The sequence below is a fragment of the Silurus aristotelis genome, assembly GCF_946808225.1.
Source record: "Silurus aristotelis genome assembly, chromosome: 24".
Classification (NCBI taxonomy): Eukaryota; Metazoa; Chordata; class Actinopteri; order Siluriformes; family Siluridae; genus Silurus; species Silurus aristotelis.
Window position 1 is genome coordinate 17553277 of NC_139597.1, and position 27366 is coordinate 17580642.

The 27366-nt window shown below is 38.5% G+C and overlaps 2 protein-coding genes across 4 annotated transcripts in view; one reads left to right on the top strand and one right to left on the bottom strand.

The window, feature by feature from the left end:
• Nucleotides 1-1778: 1778 nt before the first annotated feature.
• Nucleotides 1779-6736, top strand: ndufa5 (NADH:ubiquinone oxidoreductase subunit A5). Its single transcript, XM_083528671.1, has 5 exons — nucleotides 1779-1856; nucleotides 3773-3817; nucleotides 3983-4099; nucleotides 6377-6442; nucleotides 6517-6736. Exons 1-5 carry the CDS (start codon nucleotides 1836-1838, stop codon nucleotides 6616-6618), a joined length of 351 nt encoding a protein of 116 aa, XP_083384797.1. The 5' UTR covers nucleotides 1779-1835; the 3' UTR covers nucleotides 6619-6736.
• A 1257-nt stretch (nucleotides 6737-7993) lies between these two features.
• Nucleotides 7994-27366, bottom strand: part of ptprz1b (protein tyrosine phosphatase receptor type Z1b) — a 56498-nt gene continuing 37125 nt past the window's right edge. For 2 of the 3 annotated variants that reach the window (XM_083528289.1, XM_083528288.1), the window contains exons 13-30: nucleotides 26312-26456; nucleotides 23369-23460; nucleotides 23122-23207; nucleotides 21966-21986; nucleotides 21656-21752; nucleotides 21499-21581; nucleotides 20090-20224; nucleotides 19732-19866; nucleotides 19475-19638; nucleotides 18758-18893; nucleotides 17554-17700; nucleotides 17360-17453; nucleotides 13160-13233; nucleotides 12933-13061; nucleotides 12189-12338; nucleotides 9886-10028; nucleotides 9268-9403; nucleotides 7994-9146 (exon numbers count right to left, since the gene is read on the bottom strand). In XM_083528289.1, coding sequence (XP_083384415.1) covers nucleotides 9003-9146; nucleotides 9268-9403; nucleotides 9886-10028; nucleotides 12189-12338; nucleotides 12933-13061; nucleotides 13160-13233; nucleotides 17360-17453; nucleotides 17554-17700; nucleotides 18758-18893; nucleotides 19475-19638; nucleotides 19732-19866; nucleotides 20090-20224; nucleotides 21499-21581; nucleotides 21656-21752; nucleotides 21966-21986; nucleotides 23122-23207; nucleotides 23369-23460; nucleotides 26312-26456 — 2111 coding nt within the window. In that variant the 3' untranslated portion in view covers nucleotides 7994-9002. The remainder of the gene's footprint in view (nucleotides 9147-9267; nucleotides 9404-9885; nucleotides 10029-12188; nucleotides 12339-12932; nucleotides 13062-13159; nucleotides 13234-17359; nucleotides 17454-17553; nucleotides 17701-18757; nucleotides 18894-19474; nucleotides 19639-19731; nucleotides 19867-20089; nucleotides 20225-21498; nucleotides 21582-21655; nucleotides 21753-21965; nucleotides 21987-23121; nucleotides 23208-23368; nucleotides 23461-26311; nucleotides 26457-27366) is intronic. The other variant, XM_083528290.1, reaches the window with a different exon arrangement.

Below are 27366 nucleotides of genomic sequence, written 5' to 3' on the forward strand. Positions count from 1 at the left end.
AGGCCATTCCTTTCCTGCACTTAAGCATCTCAGTTGGATCAATATGCGAGGTGGTATCAAAAAGTCTGCTCTGATTATAATAAAGTACTTTATTTATCTAGGTTTACACACTATCACCTTTAAAACAGTCCACTTGCACAGTAATACAGCACCCCCAGCTTTCCTGACACTTCTGGAATGTGTCCTAGAAGTCTTCTTTTCGAAGTGTTTCAAGCACCTTCTGCGATTCACGCTGGATCACCACAATGGTGTCAAAATGGCAACCTTTAAGCCGGCGCTTCATCTTCGGGAAGAGGGCGAAGTCCGCAGGAGCCCAATCTGGCGGGTAGTACGGATGGCGAAAGTGAGATCATGTTGATTGTTCGTCGACGATCATCATGCACGAGGAGCTGATTGGTTTCGACATTTTCGAGGGTTGAGCTCATAGAATGTTTCTATAGGCTTAATAATAATGGTATTAAGGACATCAATGAAGGCCTCAGGCTGAAATGCACGGCCTGTTACTGATAACATATGATGGCAACTCCATGAGACGATACGAGAAAGAAACCTTGAGAAGAAACCAGACTCAAAAGGAAAACCGTCCTCGTCTGGGTGATTGTGAACATCTATTTTGTTATAGTGCTCGATGTTTGTTTAACCCTTCACGGTAACCTTGGGGATCTTCCATAGCTGTGGCAGCATAACGACGGTATTAAGAGGTGGATTAATTAAGTTAGAAAACCAATGAACAGATATTGATGTTGAGGAGGCGATGAGGGAGTCTGGGGTTCATTTGATCCTAAAGGTGTCAGTGAGGATTGGGGTCAGGACTCAGAAAGGTTAGAAGGCAGATTTGTTTTTAAAGAATAGTGATTAGTATTGGGTAGTATACTGTAATATGTAAATAATTAATAATTTAGCAAGACAGAGCAATTTACAGTACCGTACTGTATAAACTTTACTATAATTTAGATTTGGCAGAAGTTCGTGACTGGAGAGTGGAGCATACACTGTTACATTTGACTACCGCACATAACTTAAAATGTTTCTACAGTTTGGTTGTACTGCTACCGTCATCGTAAGATCGAAAATTTGTAAATCGAACTATCGTAAGTCGGCGACCATCTGTATTCTGTTGAAGCAGCGATGTAACTGGTCGTCCACTAGGGGGAGACATTTGTCTGCATGAAATACAAAACATCACAATGTCGGATTATTATTATTATTATTATTATTATTATTATTATTATTATTATTATTATTACAATTATTATTCATAATTTTACTAATTTGAAGTATTAAATCTGTGAATATATATATATATATATATATATATATATATATATATATATATATATATATATATATATATATATATATATATATATATATATATATATAATTTTAAATTATATTTATATAAATGTAAATAATATTTTTTTTATCATTTATATTTACTTTTAGGTAGGTTCTTTCTTCTATAAAGTAAAAATAATAAAAAAGAAATAGTGCAAAACATTAGCGATTTTTTTTAATGCTTTAAACAAACAAACATTAACAAATGAACCATTTGTGATATTTGTATATTAACAATAATTATAACAACAATAATAGCTTACGTACAACATTAAATAATAGATAAAAATACATTATAAAATTAAATAAATACACGTGAAAAACAAAATTACAACTAACTACAGAGGAACGACTTATACAGCAGTAACATTACAAATATAATGATCGTAAAATTTCTAAAAATCTATCACTTTTCTTGTTTTGAATCAATCCATATAGAGGCGGACCTTCTGACGTCATCTTTCTGCGCCGGGAGGAAGTTGGGACGGAGGGGAGAGATGGCTGGTGTGATCAAGAAGGTACGTGTGGAGGTCATTTTTATTCCTTCTTATAGCAGCTGTTAACGCTGGATTGTGGATGTAGGATCCATTGGTTCTTCAGCAGGAATATTGTGGTGGAGGGTGTTTAGTGTGGGGACAAATCTAGAGGTGTGTTTTGGATGCGAGTTGTGTTCAATCTAAATGCATTTCCAGTGTTTCCTTTAGATCAGGGGTGCCAAAACTTTTTTCTATAAAGGGCCAGAAATCAAATAGGACTAAATACATACATGCTGCATTATACCCAAACTGTATCTCAACTGTAGGAGAGGTGGCATGTTTTCCCTCTTATATATAATTTCATAATATTTAAAAAATAAATGCAATGAAAACATGGACCTTTAAACTAATGCAAATTTGTTTCCATTAACAAAATGTCTGGAAATAGAAACATTTTCGTTCATTGTATAATAGAGTTCATTTGTTAATACACCTGAATGGTAGCTCAGTGAATAACATGATGATGTACTTGGTCATGGGTTCAAATCCCATCACCACCAAGCTGCCACTGCTGGGGCCTTGAGTAAGGGCCCCTCATGTGGAGCTGTATAGCCGAGATAACTGTAAGTCCCTCTTTATTAAGGCGTCTGCCATGTGCCATAAATGTAAATACACCTGTTCAGTTCAGTTTTATGTGTAGAGCACTTTTAACAATGTCCATAAAGATGGAATGGTAAAGTTTAATGCCTGTAAGTTTGTTCTTTACAATGCTAACTTTATCCCTAATAAACGAGCCAGTGGTGACTGTGGCAAGGAAAAAACCCCTGAGAGCGCACGAGGAAGAAACCTTGAGAGGAGCTAGGAAGTCCTACTTGGCAGGACTTAGAATCCAATTATCGTTTAAAAAAAATGGATACTGGACTTAAATAAAAAAGTAAAATAGTATTAAACTTTATTTAATACCCCCCCCCCCCCCCGTACTGAATCGTGAAAATGTGCAAAATAAATATATATGGATAAATAGCTTTTATATATATTGAGAAAAATAAAAGGCATGCGTTCAAACTGAAACAAAAGCACACTTCAAACAAACAGCACGTAGTGTCAGTGATTCGCCTCTAGAGGCCGCTTTCGTAGCGCAGCGCAGACGTGACCCGGAAAAACGATAGTTCCAGCAACAAACTATCGGGGCCGATTAATCAGCGGATCCGAAAGAGCGGTTGACCTTTGGTTTTGATTGAAAGGTAGCAGATGATAAATTATTTTCATTGGAAGCAAAAAAAGACTGCATAATATTTTTTTCAATGCTATACATTCGCTATCCACAGATTAGTGGTGCTGAACAAAACCATGTCAGGAAATGTCAATACTGGTGTCAATTGTTATTCTATGATTATGTATATGTTTAGGCATGGGAGTCATCTGTGTTGCAGAGAACGACAAAACAATTCATATATATATATATATATACACACACACACGTTTGGCAACACGAAGGCGTTCATGGTTTTAGGAGACATTAGTTTCATGCATAGCAACAAAAGGTGCTGTGACTGGGCAGTTTCATGATCTATATCACTTTAGATGACTATTTGCTCTCTAAATAACCGCAGTCCAGTGTGGTGTTGAAGTATGGATTGGTTGCCATTTTTGCCATGGTTCCTTTCAACCAGAATAAGTTCCCTTCCCTGCTACAAACTGTGGGGATGAGGGCAGTCTGAACATCATCTCTCCTGTTCTTTGTCGTACACAAGTTCTTCTGGTGGAGACAGAAATGTCAAATTTGGACTCCAACTTTCTCCCAGTCATTTACTGTCCAATTTCTGTATGGTTTTGCCTTCACATGCATGGACTAGTTGTTTCCAAACATTATATATAATGAAAGCAGGCTTTTATAACCAGGTCCAAGGTTTTACTTCTGAAAAAGGTGCAATAATCTCATTGTTCGTTCCTTTCAGACCACAGGCTTGGTGGGTCTCGCCGTTTCCGTGAACCCGCACGAGGTAAAGTCGCCGTTTGTTTTTTTTCCCCCCTCTTTTCTTTTTTCAGTCAACCGCTTTAATGTTCATGAGTACTATAAAAAAAACAACAGTAACACGTCTGGGTGGTAAATGTAGATTTAATTATAGATATGCAGCTTTTGAACTGTGCCATTTCTCTGCCCAAAGCGTCTTCGGATTTTGTACTCCAAGATCTTGGGCTGCGTCCAGGCCATGCCCCGGGATGCCGCCTACAGGAAGTACACCGAGCAGCTGATAACCGAGCGACTCGACCACGTCAAGTTGGTATGGAAGGTTTCCATAGAGCAGTATAAAGACTTCATTCAGGGGTCTTCGTTATATCCAGAGATATTTTTCACACATGCAGTTAATATAATGTGTCTGTGTGTAATCTAATGTACACATCATATAGACAAAAATTTATATACACCACACCATAAGATTGGCATGTGCACACCTGGTCCCCATTTAGATTAGATTAGATTGGATTCAACTTTATTGTCATTGCGCAAGGTACATGTACAGAGCCGATGAAATCCAGTTAGCATCTAACCAGAAATGCATAAGTGGCCTATTTACAATAAATAACAGTAAGGGGAGGAATAATATCTAATTATTTGAGCATGTAATCTTCTGCCATGTCTATCCTATGCCCTGGCAGAAGATTACATGCTCAAATAATGAGATAGATACACTATATTTCCAAAAGTATTGGGTCACCTGACCTTTCCTGCTCTATGTGGTTCTTTTCCAAACTGTTACCACAGAGCCGGAGGCACTCAGTTGTACAGGACGTCTTCAGATGGCGCTCTAATAAGATTTTGCAATCACTGAAATTAGAAACCCAAAACCTGTTCCAGCATGACGATGCCCCTGTGCACAAAGTGAGCTCCTTGAAGATCTGGTTTACATGCTTTGGAGAGGAAGATCTTGCTGCTATTGAGCTCTGTTCTCATCCCTACTGAACACCTTTGGGAGGAATGTGAACGCTGACTGCACCCCAGGTCTCCTCACCTACATCAGTACCTGCCTTTCATAACACCCTTGTGGCTGATGAACATGAATATCCACAAGCGCACTCTCTGCTGATGTAAATGGGAGCGTGAGTGTGATTGCCTTCTGCTGCCATAGTAACCTCCACACTTCCGTCAGGATGTTCCACCAGATTCCAGAGTGTGCTTGTGGAGATTAGTGCTCATTCAGCTACAAGTGCGTTAGTAAACCCAGGTACGTCAGGAGGTCTGGGATGAAGTCAGCAGTCCATTTCATCCCAAAGGTGTTTGATAGGATTGAGGTCAGAGCTCATAAACAGGCCACTCAAGATCTTCCACTCCAACCCATGTAAAGCATGTCTTTAGGTAAGGGGCATGGTCATGCTGGAGAAGGTTCAAGCCTCCTAGTTCAGGTCGAAGGGAAAATTTCATGTAAAGCCATCCTAAAAAAGTTCAGTGAAAAGCTATATATGGCTGGAAAAGTGAGGTGACCCAATACTTTTGGCAATGTTGTGTCGAAATGTGAGCGGTGTACTCACTTTTGTGAGATACTTTACACACTATACATACATATCGTGAGTACCAGCCGCTCCATGATGTCAATTTGGAGGAGTGGAAGATGATCCCAGGAACAACCTGTGCAGCTCTGGTGAATTCCACAACCAGGAGGATTAAGGCAGTGCTACATAACATGACATGTTCACTTAGGGTGTACTCACTTTAGTTGCCAGCTATTTAAACAATAGCAGTTGTACGTTGAGTTCAGAGGACAGTAAATCTACTGCTCACTTTTTTGCGATACTGCACATGTTCAATATTTAATCATGATAAACAAATTGATGCGTGAACTCGTGATTAACTGCAACTAAATCGCATTAAGTGAAATGTTCTAAATGCACCTTAAATAAATACAAGTTTTTAATACTTTAATCAACACGGACAGATGCTTAATGCAAATGTTTATTATTAGTGAAACCGAACCCAACGTAGAGCACGAAGACGTTTCGAATGACGTAAACCATCACAGAACTTTTGCCACGTTTCCACACGGACGGTTTAATTGCCGCACGTGCGCATCATGGCGGGTTCTGGTGCTCGGATTGAGACTTGGCGCATCAGTAAAACAAACGTCTTGCGATTAGAAAGAATTTTTTAGTGGAGTGTATTTATTTGTGTTTTATATCCGAGTAAAGAGAGAACTTCATGAATAAGTGTGTTGCGTTAAAGGTTTTAATTTAAATATACACAATTGTTTTTATGTATTTATATATTACACAATTTTAATTAGAATGCAATGATTTAGTGATCACACCTGATTAGGACTATGATGAAGAAAAGCAGGACTGTTGTATATGAATATCAGTCATATTAGCATATTACCCACGTTAGCTTACTGGCTTATGCAAAACAAAAACACTTTTTCTCTCACTGCTGTCTTGATTGCCAGTCATTAAGAATAGATAATCGATTAATTTTGCTGCCTGAATATGAACCAAATGGTTTGCATGAACCGCAAGGTTTCAAAATTCACTGGCTTGTGGATGCTCATGGTGGGATGTTCTCTCAAAAGGAACCTGACGTAGAAAAGCTGGAGAAGAAAATGAACTGCGGTCAGATCGAGGAGGTCATTGCACAAGTGAGTAGAGCAGAGATGCACCGGCACCGATCTGTAAAAAATCCGACCTTTTTTAAGTATTTTATATTTTGTAGGCAGAAGCAGAGCTGGTTTTGTCGAGAAAGATGGCAGAATGGAAACCGTGGGAACCGCTGATCGAAGACGCCCCTCCGAACCAGTGGAAATGGCCAGTCTGAACTCGCGTTATGGCTCCGTTCATCCTGTCTGTACTGTTTGGGCTTTCAGTTGAATTGAGGTTTATTTATGGTAAAAAAAAAAAAAAAATCAATAAATCTTATATGTATCTTGTCCAAACCCTGTGAAGGATTCTTGATTTTTGAAACGGAACCCGAAAATAGTGATTTAATCCACATCCACTATATTGCCAAAAGTATTGGGTCACCTGGTCATGTGATTTTTGAGCACCGCATTCCACATTTAGTCCCAATTTGCTCTTATTCCCTCCACTCTTCTGGGAAGATGTTCCACTAGATTTTGGAGTGTGCTTATGGATATTTGTGTTCATCAGACACAAGGGTGTTATGAAAGGCAGGTACTGGTGTAGGTGAGGAGACCTGGGGTGCAGTCAGCATTCACATTCATCCCAAAGCTGTTCAGTAGGGAGGAGATCAGAGCTCAATAGCAGCAAGATCTTCCTCTCCAAAGCATGTAAACCAGATCTTTAAGGAGCTCACTTTGTGCACAGGGGCATCGCAATGCTGAAACAGTTTTGGGTTTCCAAGTTCAAGTGAATACAAAATTCACAACAAAAACAAACACATGTAGCAGGAAAGGTCAGGTGACCAATAATTTTGACAATATAGTGTATATGGAGGCTGTATTACAGTGTATCTCGGTTGCTTTCGCGGTTCCTGGTGTAAACTAGGGTTCAGATTACAATAATTAAAAATGCACACAGGTGAATTTGTTCCGTACGACATCTATGAACTTCAACATCACAAATGTACACGTTACTGTATGTATGATATTGCAAGAGTCCAGAAAGGATTCACATTATACTGTACTAGTGTTCGTTCGTTTTCCTGGTTTTGTTTTTTTTAGAAATTGCAATTCTGCGTTTTTGCCGTCTATCAAAGGTTCACGGGATTCACCTCGGACCTAATTTAGAGAACGAGTCGATCGTCGGCCGATCCGACACCGTCCAATTACCTTCATTAGCGACATCCAAGATGCACAATTCATCAATTCAAGACGCATTTACAAATAAAATGTAATAAATGAAAAAATTAATCAATTAACCATTTTGCAACTGATGCTTAGATGTTTTGGGGGTTTAAAACGATTCATGTGAGAACCAGAATAATGTTTTGTGGATCAATTTGACTACGAATCGATAATGTAGGAAACCGCAAACACAATCAATTCAACGAATGTACCAAAGCGTTCGCAATATGTTCACAGCGACGGAAATTGACTGTGAGAGTTTGAGAATTTAATTTTCGATCTAAGAAACAAGAAAACAACAGAGAAAAACTTGAATATATATATATATATATATATATATATGAGTTTGTTATATAGTGTTTTGCACAAAAACTGACACAAGAACAATTTCTGTAAGTGATTTTTTTTATATATAAAACCAACTAAATCATCAAACCCCCAGTAGAATACAAACAGAATACCGAGGACCTCATTGTACTTTTAGGGGGAAAGTGGAATGTTTGTTAATACTGGGTCCTCTGTTTTTATTATTAATTATTTTTTTCTGATTTACGTGTTAAAACGTGAACATTCCGACGGGACGCTTACACGATCCGTGCGAGCGGCAAGTTCAGAGGTCGTAGCGTTTCTTCCTGACTCACTTGTACACAGCATAGTCGCATCATCAGCAGTTAGAAACACAAAATCACAAACGTACAGGCGTTGATTACAGACATCACTTGTTAATTGTTGCGTTTTTTGTTTTTTTCTACGTAAATTCATGCGTCAAAATAACGGAACACAGACGGAAAAAAAAAAACGGTACGGGCATTTAACTGTGTACTTGTATATCCAAAAAAAAAAAGGTTAAATTTATATGCAAAACCAAAGTAGTAAAATAGAAAATTTATGTATACAAATAGGGTTTGGTCTTCCGGTGCGATCAGTCGTATATCTGCAACGTTTCTTTGTGTCACGATGTACTTGAGCTACATTTATGTCTCTATAAAATCTGCGTATATCTCTTTTTTTTTTACTTCATAAATATTACATTTGAAACTGAATAGACGTCACTAGCAATGCGGCAGTCAGACATTCGGAAAAAGAGTAGAAATTTTGGCATTAGTTCCAACAATAAATCGTTTTTTTTTTTTATAAAGTTACACGGTTTACAAAAAGGCACAAGTCAAGACCAAATCGCATCCTGTAACCAGAATGGACACTTTCGCAAGAGGGGGGTGTGTAAAGCCAAAATGGCCTCACTTAATGTTGATGTAAACATTTTTTGAAATCTCGTACATTGGAAAACGTCAAAACCTTATGACATATACATTATAAGAGTTATACATTATATAAGAAATGCGAGACCCTCAGTGATCATTGGAATCTCAGTTGATAGATGGTATCTCTCTATACATTACATAAGAGACTCGAGACTCTCGGTGATGGTCGCGGAGCCGGCTGGGATGTTTCCGTTGTTCTCCGTGGAATGCAGCGTTTTCTCATCTTCCTTGCTGCTCACTGAGCTTAAGATCGCTTTATAAAGAAACTGATACTGCTCCTGGAAAAAAAAGGTACAGATGACCAACTTTTTACCTCAGGGTTTCACCACAAACTCCTGTATAATGTGAAAATATCAATAATAAACGAGGGGAAATACAAGGCAAGTTAAAAGTCCTCACAATATCACTGAATACTCCTGGTCTCATCAGGTTGGTCATCCTGGCTGTCAGATAGATGTCCACCATGTTCTCGTCTTCTAGCTGGTTAGTCAGGGTAATCAGGGAACACAGGATTCCTGCATTGGAGCCTCCATACCTGCACAAATAATAATTAGAATAATAAAAAATAGCAAGCGTTTTTGCATTTACTTCCATGGCATTTGGCAGACGCCATTATCCAGAGTGACTTACAGTTATGTCATTCATGCAACTTAGATATCTGGGCCTTGCTCAGAGGCCCACAAGTGGCAGCTTGGTGTAGCTGGTATTGCAACTCACGACCTTCAGATCCAAGGTCCGATAACCTCTAAGTTACCACCTCCCCCTATTTTAGGACCCAAGAACCCAAACTCTGTTTTAGAAGCAATTATCTGACTGCAAAGCCAGAACTTTGGACAGAAGGATACAATAGTGATAATTCCATGTTTAGATCATGGACAGTGTTGAAATTCTCTGACTTTAGGAGTCTACATGAACCAAATGGACAAGGATGATTGTAAACCAAATTTGCAGAAGACGACTCGACAAAATGTCAAAGAGAAACAATAATTATAACAAGAATGTACCACCTAAACCTACCCATCATGGACCACGATAGCTCCCTCCCGATGTGCACTCTCGTCCCTGATGATGTTAATGAGCTCGAAGGCGTTGCTGATGGGTCTGTCTAGATTGGGCCAATGTGGAGCCTGGTAGCAGCGAACCTCCAGCACATAGTCATCCTGTTATTCAAAGATACAGATAGTAATAACTTTAATTATCAGGGTGCACAATAAACCCATGATGTGTAGTACCTAATATAAGTATTGTTTAATTATTTATAAGTATTTACTTCCATTGAAAATTCCCACTTTTTTGTAGTGTTACAACTTGGAACTGGGTTTAAATGTCCAGAAGATACACAGATTATGAAACTACACAGATAGTGGAACCCCCAGAGTTTGTTCTAGAAAATAACAGCGTCATGATGACCAGGGATCTATCAAAACAAGTCTGAGAGATAGGTTCTAGGAAATTTATCTTGGCTTGGGTATTAAAAAGATTTGCACCACTTAAAAGCATCCAACTTATACTTTATTTTCAATTAAAGGTCAGAATATGGCACACATTTATGTCTAAAGGATGTCGTTCACCAAAAGCCAGAGACACAAAAGTCCAAATAAGGAAAGAACAGGTAGAAAAAGCTCATTTTAAAGAAGCTAATTACAAGAACAGCCAGGCCCCAGCTCACAAAGCCTTGAGAATAAAATATTTATCCAATCATTTTTGGAGTTTGTTAATTAAAATACATGGTGAATTAGTGGAAAACGTTCTCAGGTCTTGGGTCTGATGTGAGAAAAATGTTTTGTCCAAGTAACAAAGCCTTTTGTGACACTTGGAAGAAACCCAGTACTGAACAAATCAGCATATCATCCACATATTGAAGCACGGTGGTGGTGGTGGTGGTAGTATTGTGTTTCGGAAAGACTTTTTAGCATTAAGGGCAAGTTTGTTGGAAAACTTGTTCCAGTGTACGCACAATGCATTGTAGAATTGTAACTGGGTGAGTGGACAACAATTCTACGTTTATGTACAATGCTATACGCTAGTGATTCATTTGAAAGTAGGCAAATGGCCCAGTCGAAGCCCAGATCTCAATCCAACTCTCCCACCTGGCAGGTCTTCAGAATCGTGACCAAGCAGAATTTTTCAAGCCAAGAAAAATGCAGCCAAAAGTGGTTCCTCAATATTGTGTCGCAAAAGTAAGCCATACGTCTCTGAAAATAGACATATTGTATAAAATAAATGTAAAAAATCTAATATGCAAATTAATTTAATGAAGTTCATTTGTTTCCATAGTGCAGAAAGGTTTGAGGTGGTAGAGAATACTAGGGATCTGCATCTCCATAACTGAGGCCGATTGTGATTCGCATCTCAGCCAACGATATGTAACAGAGTAATTTGATTACAAAAATTCACCTAGTCAAATTATCCTTATGCTTCGTTTAGTCCAGGGGTCACCAACGTAGACCACACAAGTAGCCCTCAGGCCTTTTCTAAAAATAGCAGTTTCCTACTTTGTTAAATCATTGTTGATAATTATTATGAGAAATCATTAACATGATCAGTGTCTTCACATTGATGAATATCATTAATTATTAATAATAACATATAATAAAAGGTAAATTGAGAAATTTGTTATTTCAGATCAAACTGAAAACTGTGTGTATCAAACTGGTAGCCCTTCACATTAATCGGAACCCAAGAAGTAGCTCTCAGTTTTAAAAAGGTTGGTGACCCCTGGTTTATTCCATTTAACTACACACAGAGCACTGCGCAACACAGAAGACACTGCAGAAGAAAAATGGAGGAACGGGGGAAAAACATTGAGGGCCGAAGCGAAGATTCATATGGAAGCCTGTTGCCGCCACAATAAATAAAAAGTTTGATAACTTTTTTTCTTGCACTTTCAGCAATAAAACGTGAATCTTTCTAAAAAGGAACCAAGTTACTTGTTCATTTATAAAATAAGAGACCATCTTATTTTCTCTTGTATATTTAGTATCGCTTTTTAATAAAGAACTTAAAGAACGATTATTTAAATAATCGTTGGAATAATCGGTAGAATACGCAATCTTATTAATCTTCAGATTAGAAAATATTGGTCACTTTTTAAATAATAAAAGTATAGCGCATCTACTAATAATTATATATGAATAACAATAAAAGTTTGCCAAATGCCCACTTTTTAAAATCGATGCATTACATCGTTAACCGAATCTTACCATCAAAATTATTTTCAACGTTTGTTAGCATTCAAATGATTTTTTTCAGTTAACTTCAATATGTACTTTTTCATCCACAGATTAAATCCAATTAAATTAAGCAAGTGATTTACTTACCTTTAAGGCTTCCAAAATAAAGTCCTGCACCACCAGAGACTCATCATAAGATAGACAAAGATGATCCTCCCCTGCTAGTGTCACTGTAAAGGTCTCACAGCTGATTGGCTGCTCTTTAGTTGGCCAGTAAACACACTCCTCCTCCTCGCTCTGTAAACCAGAAAGACCAATGAGTTGTTTCAATATCAGTGGTATAAAATAGAGCTCGACCGATTTAGCGGTTTTGCCAATTAATCGGCACCGATAGTTGATTGCTGATTGATCGGATATCCGCAAAAATCCATACAGATAATTTTTCCAGGTTGCGATTTACAGCACAAAAGCGGCCTCTAGAGGCGAATCACTGGCGACACATGCCGATTATTTGAATGGTCCTTTTTTTAAAATTTATTTTGGATGTAACTTATAATGTTTTTATTTAATTGGAGTGTGTCTTTTATTTTCCTCAATAATGATTAAAACAATGAATATATTTGTATTTATTTAATTTAGCACATTTTTATGATTCGGTACTGTTTTTTTTTTTTTTTTTTTGGATTAAAATTCAGTATTTTACACTGAGTGTTAATATTTGTATAATTTTTTTATACAGTATCCGTTCAAAAACTATTGGTTGATTATCGGTTATCGGCAAGTACGAGCCATCCTAGATATCGGTATCTGTAAAATCCTCTAGTAAAATCGGTCGACCTCTAATATAAAATAGTATATATTCAAAACGTGTGCTTGTGTGTAATGACAGACCAGGCTCTGCATATCTGGCAGAGAAATGATGATCTGCGAATTATGGTCCCAGATCATCCTCCAAAAGTCTTGTATAGTGTTGGCCAGGGGTCTCTGTGTGATGATGAATCCACTGCTTTGATGGTAACCCTGCAAACAGAAAAAAACCCGAAAATTGTCCATCATAATAATCATAATAATAATGTAATTTCACTACAATGAAAGACCCACAATGAAACAGTTCTCACCATGACGTAAGAAGCGTTAATATAGTCGGAAGAATCCATACCGGTCGGAGACAAACTGACTCTGGATCGTTCCACTGCACACAGAGATCAAGATCAGACTCACTAATGTACTTGTCCTGATCTGAATGAAGCCTACACTTGTACATTCTGGAAATCACGGCTAGAGCTCATTTGCTTGGCCAAATACAAATAACAGTCATGTGACAGTGACCTCATGTGGTGTGGTTTGTTGGGGTACACAAAATTCACGGTTCACTACGTAGCTCGGTTTTCAAGTCACGGTCCGGGTTCAATTTTGGTACAGTTAGAGGGAAGAAATGCAAAATATAAAATCGCTTGTGTTTTTTTTGTATGTTTTATTATTATTATTATTATAATAATTATTTTTTTTTTTTTTTTTTTTTTTTATTATTATTATTAACATTTATGAACAGCAACCATATGCATATATTTTATAAAACAATTTTAATTAAAAATGCCTGCTTAATTTAAATAAATGGAAAATACATACACACACACACATACATACAGTATATATAAAAAAAATTTATAAAAAAAATAATAAAATTGAATAAATCAAACAAATGCAATACACTTTTTCACTGAGTGATTTCAATAAAATAGGCACAAATTAAATTGATTAAATAAAATGTAAATAGTTTACATTTGTTAGACCCAATTTGGGTAATGCAGACGTTTGAGAGTGTGTGTGTGTGTGTGCGTGTGTGTGTGTGTGTGTGTGTGAGTGTGTGTGTGCACGTGTGTGTTTTAAAAGTAATGTTTAATTTAGTAAAGATATGTCCTACTTAACTGTTCTACTTTATTCAGCATACTTTAAAAAATGTCTTCATTTAAGAAGGGCAAGTTATTTATTAATTTATTAATTTATCCATAAATCAATTCACTCCTTCCAGCCATCCTTTATTCATTCATTCAATTCCTTTGATTTCCTATATTCCAATAGAAAAATTCTTGAAGGAACTCGGATTTGTTCTGTACTGAAACAGTACGAATACACGGCGGTTTTAAAAGGTTTAGAAACTCGCTCTGTTTACAAGAAAGTACTTTATCACTATCAACTTCAAAATATTCCCCTTGCACAGTAATACAGCGCTCCCAGGGTTCCTGACACTTCTGCAATGTGTCCTGGAAGTCTTCTTTTTAAAGTGTGTCAAACACTTTCTGCGATTCGCGCTGGATCTCCACAATGGTGTCAAAACTGTGACCTTTGAGCCGGCTCTTCATCTTTGGGAAAAAGTCCGCGGGAGGCGCGTAGGATGGATGCGAAAGTGAGATCATGTTGAATGTTCTCCGACGATCATCATGCACGAGTAGCTGAATGGTTTAGATATTGTTGGGGGGTTAAGTTTGTCAAAGGACTTCCTGATGTCTCGTCGTGTTCAAGTGAGGTTCTTCCGCTCTTCAAGCGCTCCTGCCGCTCGAAACCCCTCGGAGAGCTCGTTGCTGCATCGCCGTTTGTCATGTCAAATGTCTCTGTGGCAGATTTAGCCGGTTTTATGCAGGATTTCATGTTTGCTCTTTGAACTTGCTGTTCATGGTGAAATCACAGACGTGGTAACGCACGTGGTCAGAATAGCGCCAGTTAGCACCATTAGTCTCGAACCTTTTTGTTACCACCTCGTACATCTACTGTTGCACCCCTAGTGGTTAGCACCTTTGCTGCGTTGTTGCAGCAGGCTCAGTAAGTTCCCTAGACCTAAAATTCTATGTACATTTGAAGAATTGCAGCAGGAATCGAACATGACAAAAGCTTTCGCATCGTAGGCCGATATTAGCAAAGACATACGTACCATGCAGAGAGTTCAAGATTAGCAACAGAATAAACCCAGAGAATCTCATTATAGCAGCCTACGATGTGGAGGAACATTAAAGTAACTGGAAAACGTCACAATAAATGTAGTAAAGAAAAAAGAAACCAGACTTAAAACCCTCTTCACATCCTCTTCTTCAAAACACTGGGGGTCTGATGTAGAATCAATACAGTACACGATTGTGGACGAGCAAATGCAAACAGTAACACGTTTGTTGAAAGGTCATTCATATTAGCATGTTGTGAATGGAGTTCCTGGGGTGATGACTACAGCGGCAGGCTTTAGGACATACATTTCCTCTTTCGGGGTTGTTCTCCATGCCAAGAGCGAGAGTGTAATGACAGATGCTTCCTGACTGAATGAGGGCATGGAAAAAACTTTTTTATGAACCTTCCCGGGGAAAAAACTGTCTTTACAAAAACGAGGGTTTTACACATAAAAATGCAGGCTGACAAAATCATGGTGATGTTCTACATCCAAGTGAGGTCGCCTCGGATAGCCTCAGAATCCTCTTCTTGGCTGACAGGAGAGGAACCTGATAGGGTTTTTTTTGCTTTTGGAGTTCAAGTTTCAATCTTATGCATGCTGATGTAAAGATGTAAAGAGTGATTATACAGTAAGAGTTGTTACTACTGTAAATCCAGAGGTGGGAAGTAACAAAGGTTTCAGTACTTTACTTCACTATTTATTTTTCAGACCACTTTTTACTTTCACACGTTACACTTTTTACACAAATATCTGTAGTTTCTACTTCTTACATTTTTTCTTTTGATTGCACGCCGTTTTTCGCCCATCGACCTGTTTCGTCGCTGCGTGGCTCTTTCCTAACCTTCTTCTCTCTTCAACAAGGCGTTTCTACCACAACACTGCAAAATCTGTTCATTCAGTCAAGACTTACCATCTTATTTCCAGCCATAAAAATCGCATTGATCTTATTTTAAGAATAAAATGCTAACTATTGTGAAGGATTATTATGATTGCTTTAAGATTTTCTTTTATAACTTTTAACCCTTGATTTTAACGATAAGAACTGGTTTTAAAGTTGTGCTCAATAATCACACTTAGGACTTGTTTATTAATGTTATTTATTCCAAATGCTTGTTTCATGTCTAAACCAACACATTCATTTTTTCTTTATACAAAGTACTTATTGCTTTTTACTCAATTGATCTGCAGTTTGATTTCAGTTTCTCATGTTGAATATCTTTCAGGGTTTAACAGTGACAAAGCAGCGAGTAACGATTTTGTTGTTTTTGCATCGCACCTACTCTCTTCATCCGAATAAAACAATTGTCGACAATAAGCTTGTATGTGTGATATTGATTCGAAACGGAATCTTATTTTCAGTTTAAAGGCTTTGTCTAATTTTCACAATGATATCATGATGACGATTCAGTAAATTGACAGGAATTCTCTAGTTTAGTAGCTTTGGTTTTAAGACCTTTCCGTACAAATTATCAAAAGCAAATTGTTAAAAAAAATTATTAAGCTTATTCGAAGTTAATTTGATTAAATCGAATTGATTGGAATGTGTTTTAATGCAGTGGTCCCCAACCCCCGGGCTGCGGGGCCGGTCTGTGGGTCAATTGGTACCGGGCCGCACAGAAAGAATACATAAGTTACATTATTTCTGTTTTATTTATTATCTGATTCTAAACGATGTTTTATTTTGGAAAATTACCGGATTCTCTTCACCACATCTGTCTATGACTCACTCTTGATGCATGTCATGATGCCTCGGTCACATGTCTTACCTTCATCTGCTACCTTCTTAAAGGGGCTCCGGCCGCTAACACATAATACATTACCACTAAATTGAAACCCCCAAGATAACAAAATGAACAAAAAACAACACAGTGGATTCACGTTTATTATTATATTTAGAAAATACAGTTTTTATGGTCGTATCATTTCATTTTGTTGTATTTATCTGCCACACCTTAAAGGCCGGTCCGTGAAAATATTGTCCGACATAATCCGGTCCATGGCGCAAAAAAAATGGGGGACCACTGTTTTAATGCATATTTAAAGTTTTTTTTAATTTATCTATATTTTAAGTATGCTTATCTTGAAGTGTAGTATCTGCCCTGGATATATTTGTTATATTTAGACGTTTATTTTTTGCAGTGCAGAACTGCAACTCATTCTGTACTACACTTCACCATTCTGGGTACAGACTGTTGACAAAAAATATTCAAACCAATTTATCTGGTACCAACAACAATGCCAGGGTAAATGGTGCAAGTACCATTATGTGCACTATTCTATGCCATTTAATGGTATACATAGTGTGAATAGTGTTACATCATATTGTGTGACCTTTCTGAAGTTCTCAATTTGATACGGAATTTAACGCAGTGCTACTCACCTGGCAGGAGGGCGGAAGTCCTGTTCTTTGGTATGTTACACTCTTTCAGTGCTGTTACATAGTCGTCCTGATTTGCACACTTCTGGCTAATCAACTTTAATGCACAAACAAAAGTACAAAATAAAATAAAGACATCAGCTCATTGTTCGGTCCTTGATTTCCAAAAGCAAAGTCATCAAACGATATCATCCTACCTTAAACTGTTTCTCTAGACGGGTCTTGCCTGTTGGTCCTGGAGTGAGAAGATGCGAGACGTAAGCGTGAACGTGGTTGGCTGAAACTTGTGTCTCGTTAGTCCTGATGGCCTCTACTAAGACGTCGTGAATGAAAACATACTGTTCCTGACAACAAAGAGCAAGAAGAATGCGGAAATTAGTTAACGAGATATTATTATTAATACTAAAAACCAGTATAATTAGAAAGGACAACCCCAATTCCACTTCAAAGATGTTGGGACACGAGGTATAATGTAGAAAAATACAAACTGCATTTGCAAATCTCACAAATTCATATTAACGATAAAACAAAAAACATCTGAATTGTTTAAACTGAAAATCTATTTAATTTTAAGGAAAATTTATTTATTTATTTTGGAATTTCATGCCTGCAACAGGTCTTAAAAAAGTTGGGACAGGGTTATGTTCACCACTTTTTTAGCATCAGCTCTTCTGTCCGAATACATCTGGGAACTGAGGAGACCAATTGCTGAAGTTTTGGGAGAGGAATGTTGTCCCATATGTATCTGACACAGAATTCTAGCTACTCAACAGTTCTGAGTTTTCTTTGTTGTATTTTTTGTTTGATGTGAGGCCAAATGTTTTCAAATGGTGAAAGCTCTAGACTGCAGGCAGACCAGTTTAGAACCCCTACTGCAAAGTCATGCTATTGTATGCAGTCAACGTGGTCTTCCCTGAGAAAGAAACTTTCTAGAGAGAAGCATTTGTTGCTCTAAAACCTGTATATATCGTTCAGCATCGATGATCGATGACCATTGTGGCAATGGGGTTGTATCTGGATTCAGAAGTTTAGAAGTTTTTGTTGATTTGGTTCTCCAGGTTTCTCACATGTTACATCAGTTCCCTAATTATCAAGTACTGTACATCCATTACTAATTAGCAGTCTACATTCAAATAATCCAAATTTCATCTAGTCTCACTCCTTCTTTCAGCCAGCATTGAATTCATTTGATCCTCAGTGGGGTTTTTTGTTGTTGCTTTTACTACTTTTATACTATTTCTTACTTTTTTTTTTTTAAGTTGGTCCTTACCTAGTGTTTACACATCTTTGTGTAATTTCTCCCATCATTTTACTCAAATTTTGGACAGGTACATTGAGGCATGAGGTCAATTGTATAACAGAATAGCTTTGTACTGAAAGTATATGCTGAGGTGCCTCTACCTCAGTCTGCACCAGATAGTTCCTCTGGCTCCGGATGTGCTTCAGGAAGCCCATGATGTTCACCGTTCCCTCTGCCTTTATCTGTTTCAACATGCTGTCTATCACAATGTAGGTTCCTGTTCTTCCCACTCCAGCACTAAACACATACATAAAGCATCTAAACCAGACATCATTTCGACTAGTAATAGTATTTATAGCATTAGCTGAAGACTCAACTCTGATTGACTGACAGGAGTATATTAGGGATAGTGAGATTCGCATTGGTGCATCGATTAAAAAAGTGTGTATTGGTATAAATTTATATATAATTATTAGTAGATGTGCTACACTCCATGCTTAGCCGGTTCTCAAGCGCGTTCTACGTGAATATGACGTATTACAACACTACTGAGCCCGAGGCGTGTCCTGAGAGTTACACAGAATATTAGATTAACATGGCAGAGGTAGAGCTGCATCTTTCTGGAGACAGAACAAGTAAAGAACATCTGGTTTTATGACATCGTTTTTCTTTTTCTTTGATGAAAATTGATGATTTTGTCCGAAACAAAGAAATAAAAGAAAAAAAAGTACCACATTAAAATGCATAGCATTTTTTCTTCTTCATTGCATCATATTGCGTTGAATCGCATTGTGTTGAATCAAATCGAAATTGTATCAAATCTTTCCATCCCTAATAAACACACACACAGATTTTTTATGGTGAGTCCAGTAAGTTACCTGCAGTGCACCACCACAGGGCCTGAGTCAGCGTTCTGGGTCTCAGATGACTTTTGTACAAATTTGAGCACTGGAAGTGTGTACTCAGGAACGCCCATGTCTGGCCACTGAGTGTAATGGTACTGTTCGATGGTTCTTTCCTGACTGCGAGTCTTCAGAGAGCCCTATATCACAGACCAATAAACAATAAACTGTGCCTTTTTTCTTACTTACGACAGTTTTTAGGGTTAGACTGATAACCAATGATGATGATGAACCTTTTTGTTGCTGATGTTTCTTAGAGTGAAGGTCCTCTTAGTGTAGTAGGCCAAGGTTACAGTATTTTTCAGCGTGACCAGAAAACTCCCATACTCCTCCTGGTTTTCCATTGGCCAGTACTGGTCACATTTTCTCTGTGGGCAAGAAGACTTATTATATGTATTGTATGTAATTTGTTTGACCTGTAATTATATTCTTCATTGATATTTGCCAAACATTTTTTAGAGAACATTAAACAGGTTTTGCAAAAAAATAAATAAATGGCCATCATCACCATAGTTTCAATTCTAATCAAAATTCCATTGAATCCGATTAATATTAAGAACGATCTTATCATAAAGCATAGCATCCCCTCACCCGACCCTTCTCCAACAGGTTGGTTATCATGACGATGACGCTAACATTCTGCTCCCACACCATCCTCCAGAAGTCTTCCAGGCTTGTCTTGAGTGGACCCTGGGCTGCAATGTAAGCTTTAGGATGTTTGTAGCCCTAGAACAAAGTCAAAAGAAAAAGTACACAGTGTCAATCTTGCTTGAGGGGAATGTTCCAACCAATGCCAAGTAGTTGCTGAGATGCTTGTTGCTCTGTAGGCTATGGTCTTTACTCTAAGCTACAGACTTGACTTAAACTCTGTAGGCTATGGTCTTTACTCTAAGCTACAGACTTGACTTAAACTCTGTAGGCTATGGTCTTGATTCAGATGCTATATGCTACGGTCTTGATTAGTTTAAAACCTGTCTAATTCATGATAAGTCTCTAAGAATTGAACCCAAGGTGTAAAAAGCTGTAAATAATTATACGATGTCCTCCCTCGGACGGCTTAAAACCTGGCAGAATTAATCGATATTGATGGTCTGGCCCCTGGGGAAGGATTTTACGATGCACTATGGCGCGAACGTCGAAAAAGACGACGAGTCGCGCTGCGGATCTGCCTCGCCTTTTTTTGCTCATGAAGATGATGGGCTTTTCCACTGTGAAGACTGTTGCTTTGTCACACGGTCTTACCCGTACACCAAAGATTCATCAATGGTAATGACCTGGACATAAGGGACGCTGATGGAGTTCTTGGCAGACTTCAACGCGGTGTTCCTTATGCTCCAGGGTCAGCAGCCTGCTGCAAATTTGACAGCAACACAGCGCATGTTCAAATCACACGTAAGGATCGCCTGGACTGTTCCACATGACATTTCGACAATGGCAGCGATGTTGTGCCTTGTTTTCCGATGATCATCATGCACAAGTTGCTGAATGGTTTCTACATTTTCAGGGGTTGAGCCCGTTAAAGGTCTTCCTGATCTCTCTCGTCATCTTACAGTGATGTTCTTCCGCACTTGAAGCACACATTCCACTCAAACCCCTCGGACGACTCTTTGCAGCATCGCCGTCAACTTGCCAAATCGCGTCAAACGTTTCTGTGGCAGATATTCACAGAATTTCACGTTTATACTTTGTTCTAACTTGCTGTCCAAGATGAAATAGCAGACGTGGTAATGCACGTGGACACCAGTTGCACAGCTCCTGATGTACACAGGACGATGTCTTTTGGCAGACTGACTTATGAAGGTCGGTGCTCCCTGTGACTTGTGCTGCCATGCGTTGGCGCGTCTCTGAATGTATTCCACCTCGTCACTACAGAGCCAAAATCATGTTTTCCAGCCCGAACAGATGAACCCAATATTGAAAACTCATTCTGGTTAAAACTATCAATGAAATTGTAACATTTAATAGTGACAAATATTTGTGTGCAAACTTCTTATACTTACATCCACATAACTGGCATTTATATAGTCTCCAGTCTTTCCCTCTTTCTCTGCATTGTGATTGAGTTTGACTCGACTGTGATCATCTGGGGGGGAATAATTTTTAGAAAAATTGCAAAATGAACATGTTTGTGTAGTAAGGAATAACTGCTTCTCTTACAGGCCAGGATGTTGATGTATCTGTTCTTGTTTTTGTTGTCTGGATGGTTTGAACTGTCCATCGTAATCCCCATGTCCACAGTGCAGGACTGAATTTCCTGTAAATATTCCAAAAAAAAGACACTTTTTCTACATTACATTATATAACGAATGCAAGTTTAGTAGGTTACAGTAGGTGTCATCACATTTTACACATCAGTCATGCAACGTGCATGCAATGGTGCTTTTATCGAGACAGACGAGACTACATAACTATAGTTATGTGTTTAAAGGAAGAATGACTGACAGAACACAAGACTGAGGTGTCTTACCTCGTAAGACTCTTTCAAGCTCTAATCGGGGGGGGGGGGGGGGATGGGGAAGTGAGAAAAACAAATGCAGAAAAAAATAACAAGAATGAGAGTCCAGGACAAACAGTGAACAGCCAGTGCTGATACATAAAGCGCTAGCTATTGTGTAACCGTGTAGCAGCTTTCAGAGAAGTGTGTAACACCTGAATGACCCTTCGTGCACATGAGACTAAATGATGCAGTATTCACAACATGTGTCCTTCGACAATCTTTCTAGAGAACCTTGTCGTGGACCGTAAACCATAAACCGTATGAATACTGACAGTTATCGACCTGGAGAAACAATGCTACATAGCAGCTAGAAGGGGCTTGAAATGCAAACAACTGCATTCATAGCATTCGGGGGCTTGCTGCTCCAATAGTTAATTGGTACAAAACTGATTCTCATTATTGTCTTCCTAAAGACTCAGACAGTATCAGAATGAACAAATGAAACATACAGTAGTGACTGTTTACTTCTAAAGTGTAGACTATAGGGTTTGTCCACATGCAGACATTTGTGTAAAGAGAATGACAGACCAAAGAGCTGCAAATCGTAGCCAAGAGAAGCAAATTCATCATTAAACAAAGTAGTACATGTTGGCAACAGCTAGTAGCTAAGCTAGTAGCTTACTGGCAGGACATGACAGAATGTGGGACACTTGAGAGGAAACACAGAGGTCTAAAGGATGCTACAGTGCTCAATGTTATTGGAATGACATTCGTCTGAGGACAGGAAAGCTGTAGCTTCGACTGTAGCTGCAACTTGCTTAGCCACTAGCTTCATTAAGCATAAAGTGTAGCCCAGGATTTGAGAAAAACAAATGGGAATGGTTGTTGTTTGAGAGCAATATTTCAAGATCTCAGCATCAAGCACACAAAAGGGTTATTCAGGTGTTTCACACCACTCCTGAAGGGGCTGATTGTGAAACCCATTCGAGCATGACGCAGTGTGTTCTTGCTAACATGCTGCTGACTCGTCTAGACGAATTTGCTTGCACAGAGCATGCTCAGGGTGTGATCCCTGCACGTGCCCAAGTCCAGCTCCAGGGAAAATCGTTCCTGTTATATTTCACAGTTCAAGTAGAATCTAGTAAAGTGAGCTGTCTGAGCAAAAAGGACAGAAAACGCAGAGTACCTCGAACTCCTTCGAGAACGTGTTGTTGGAGTGAAGGTCCGTGACGTGCTTGACAAATTCTTTCACTGGAAGAGCTGCATGTTCTTCTGCAACAGCATGAAAATTTCAGGACTGTAATATATATGCACTTTAAGTGTGTATGGTGTTTCGGCTGAAAAATGTGAAGAGAAACTCTGTGTGTGTGTGTGTGTGTGTGTGTGTGTGTGTGTGTGTGTGTGTGTGTGTGTGTGTGTGTGTGTACAGTTACCTGTATTGAGGAGAAGAGGTGTTGATGGAGCTGTTATGACTCTGGGAGATGCTTTGTCTTCTACATAGAGATGTGTCGCTTGAAAGCACTTCCTGCACACACACACACACACACACACACACACACACACACACACACACACACACACACACACACACACACACAATGTGTATTGTAATATCTTCATATTGAGTTAAATTTCTTTATTTGATGTGTCACATAGGAATGGTAAAAAAAAAAATAATAAAAAAAAAAAACAAGCATGGACTTTGATGTAAAATTTGTGACAATAGGAAACACAAGAAAGAGCCACATTCTCTTCAACTCCATGGTCTTTCCTTGGTCCATTTCATGTCATCCCATCTAGTTGCAGAGACCATTGTTGTGTTCACAATTGTGGATAAAAATTCAAAAGCTGACAGGGGCAGAGGGAAAACTAGTCTTGACTTTATAAATGAAATGAAGCAAATAATGCTTTTATCCTTCATATTGAAGTACTAAGAGGCCAGGCATTATGTATTTTTTTTTTCTTTCTTGTTTTCTCATTATCACGACTTATTTTTCTTGTGATCATGACATAATGTTTCCTCATGATCAGTGCTTCATTTTCCTGTGTATTTGGCATAAGAGCATGTTCTAGAGGACACTGAAATAGGTTTGTGTCTGTCAGTGATTGAGAACTTACACATAAGGTATCCTCTGGGATCTCTCTCTCTCTCTCTCTCTCTCTCTCTCTCTCTCTCTCTCTCTCTCTCGCTCTCTCTCTCAACGGAGAGATAAAGTCCATATTTGCTGGAGAAAATTTGCAACTTCATAATAGAGATTTCAGACACCAACGTGTAACTCGTGAAATACAATACACCAGAAACAATCACAAGGTGCGAGATTTTCCAGCGATACAATTTCCTCGTGAGAAAACGGGTTTTTATGTTGAGATCCCAAGAAAAGTTTCAGGCAGAAAATGATGTTGTGATCACGAGAAAGAAAAATAGATTATAATGCAGGCCTCTTAGGACTACCATAGTTAATTCCAATTGATCAAAATCCTTATCTGTAAAAGTCATTGGTTTTTAAGATTCCAAATGATAAACGAATTCTAAGTTTCTTTCGGCTTCTCCCATTAGGGGTCGCCACAGCGGATCATCCGTATTCATGATCCACATGTTCGATTTGGCACGTTTTTACCCTGGATGCCCTTCCCAACGCAACCCTACCCATTTATCCGGGCTTGGGGCTGCACTGGCTTGTACAACCATAATGGCTGGGTTCGGTTCCCTGACCGGGGATCGAACCCGGGCCGCGGCGGTGAGAGATAAACAAATTCTAACCAAATAATAGTCAAACATTCAGCAGACACAATCCGTTCTCGTAACAGGTGACCCAAGGGAATAGCATGATACTACACTCATAAATCATTAATGTGAATGAGTGTAATGTCTGGGAATGAAATGCCACTCCTGGGCCCCTGAGTAAGGCCCTTAACTCCACATCTGCTCAGTTGTATGAATGAGATAAATGTAAGTCACAGCATTATCACAAATCCAGCAATCAAGGGCTGCCCAAGAGTAATATCAACTAAGATACTGAATCATGAGTCCTTATATAGCAGGTTGTGGATGATTGTCCTGACAAATTCATTATTTGGTTTAATTGTTTTAGAGAAGTGTAATAATCATAATAAAAAATTACAAGATATACAAGGTACATTTTAAAATAATAACTATAAAGGGAAGAGAATTTTGCTAAGCTTTTTTTCATCTGAAACCAGCATTTAAACATATGTCAATTGTTTGTTGAATAATTCACATGAATAATCAAACGATTTACCTATTTTTAATCATTAATTGATGTGAAACAGTGGTTAAGGCATTGGACTCTGGATTGGAGGGTCAGAAGTTAAAATCCCAGTACTATTACACTGTGGGGGCATTGAGCAAAGCCCTTAACCCTCAAATGCTCGGTTGTGCGTAGAAAAGGGGGTCTTTTCTAGACCGATGCCTTAAATATGGACAGTATTTAAGACTATCAAACTTGTATGTTTCCATAATTTAGGAATTTTTCACTCTTCTAGGAAGATTTTAATCTAGATTTTGGGGATTGCTGTGAGAATATAAGAGTATTTTTAATATCCCAGCTTGTTCAGGTCAGCCAACATACAGCCCACCTAGAGCAGTGGTCCCCAACCCCCAGGTCAATTGGTACCGGGCCACACAGAAAGAATACATAACTTATTTCTGTTTTATTTATTATCTGATTCTGAACGATGTTTTATTTTGGAAAATTACCGGATTCTCTCCACCACATCTGTCTATGACTCACTCTTGATGCATGTCATGATGCCTCGATCACATGTCTTACCTCCATCTGCTACCTTCTTAAAGGGGCTACGGCCGCTAACACATAATACAATACTGCTAAATTCAAACCCCCAAGCGAGCAAAATGAACAAAAACAACACAGTGGATTTACGTTTAATATTATATTGAGAAAATACCAGTTTTTATGGTCGTATCATTTTATTTTGTTGTATTTATCCTCCACAGCTTAAAGGCCGGTCCGTGAAAATATTGTCCGACATTAAACCGGTCTGTGGCACAAAAAACGTTGGGGACCGCTGCCTTAGAGCATATAGGGGCTGAATTGCTGACCTACCAATTAGTAATCCAGACCCTTAACTATTGAGCTACTGCTGAATGATTAGTAATCGTTCAGATACAAGGACATTTGTAAGATCAGACATGTTTTGTGAGGTGGTGGGGGTTCAGTCAGTGTTCCATTTCGTTCTAAATGCGTTTACTCTGGTTGAGGAGGTCAGATCTCTATGCAGAACACTTGAGAGATCATCCACTTCAGAAGCACATATGCACATATATAAGTAACATTTAGCCATCTAATGTATCATTTAGTGCTGAAGTGTGTATACATGTGTGTGTTTCAAATTACCTCCAATAGATGAGGATGCTAATCAGCACCAGCAGGCAGATCGCAGTAAGGGTAGACACCACCGCTAGTGGCACCACTGTCCTCTTTTCTCGCTCCGTCCCTCCCACCATTCCCACTCGAGACTGTGGACTGCTGTTGCTCGCTTCTGTCCAGAAAACACAAATTTGATTAAAGCCAGAGTATTGCTGTCCGGATTTCGGCCTTTTTTTTTTTTTACTGCGTGAATGAAATTTCAATAGATGAGCAGGACAGTATACCAGTCACCATGATTTCCTACTATTGGACATAGCAATATTTGCATATATGAATTATTAGAATGAAGTCACAAAATAAATTCAGAAATTCAGAAATACATCCGACACTGGGTTTAAAGAGTCTGGGATTCACAGGTTCATGGATCCCTCTAACCCTTCTCCCAGTGGAAAATCTGCACTTCTGGGATCTGTACTTCCTCCCTCAACATGGCTTTTCCTCTCAAGGTAAAAATCTGTATCTCTACAATGTCACGCTTAGCTCTTTCATCAGCGTGTACCAGTCGGAAATTGTTTGCTCGGTGTACAATTTCCAAGTGGTCCAGGAAAATTGCACATGACCAACAATGCATACCTTCTTTCAAGTAGAAGTAAAGGAGAAATCTGTAGAAAAATGCATGGACCAATGTTTGACTGCTGTACATTTTAATGATATAGACAACTTTGGGTATATGAATATCCTACACTCTACAGGCTGCAGGGGGAATTGCACCAATACAAAGCAACCAATATTGTGTTGGTTCTCCTTCAGGAATATGAGCTATAACATCAACATCAGTGAGCCTTGGACACACATGATCCAGAAGCAGGGCATCAGGATGAAGCAGGAAGCACTAAATACTATATCACCTCAACAAGCACCACACAGGGATTCGTTAGCAGACAACATGTAGGAAAACTGTCAAGATCTGGGGGGTTTCCAGCCAGGCTTTTTTATTATTATTTCTTTGTGTTTCCTGTTTTTTTCCACTAGATGTCACCAGAGTGTTTCCAGATTCCCTTATTAGCTTTTATTGTTTAAAC

Bases quoted from the DNA above. Each gene is read 5' to 3' on its own strand.
- ndufa5 (XM_083528671.1), top strand. From the start codon at position 1,836: ATGGCTGGTGTGATCAAGAAG. The intron at 4,100-6,376 runs GTATGGAAGGTT...TTCTCTCAAAAG, and splicing joins GACTCGACCACGTCAAGTTG to GAACCTGACGTAGAAAAGCT. The intron at 6,443-6,516 runs GTGAGTAGAGCA...TATATTTTGTAG, and splicing joins TCGAGGAGGTCATTGCACAA to GCAGAAGCAGAGCTGGTTTT.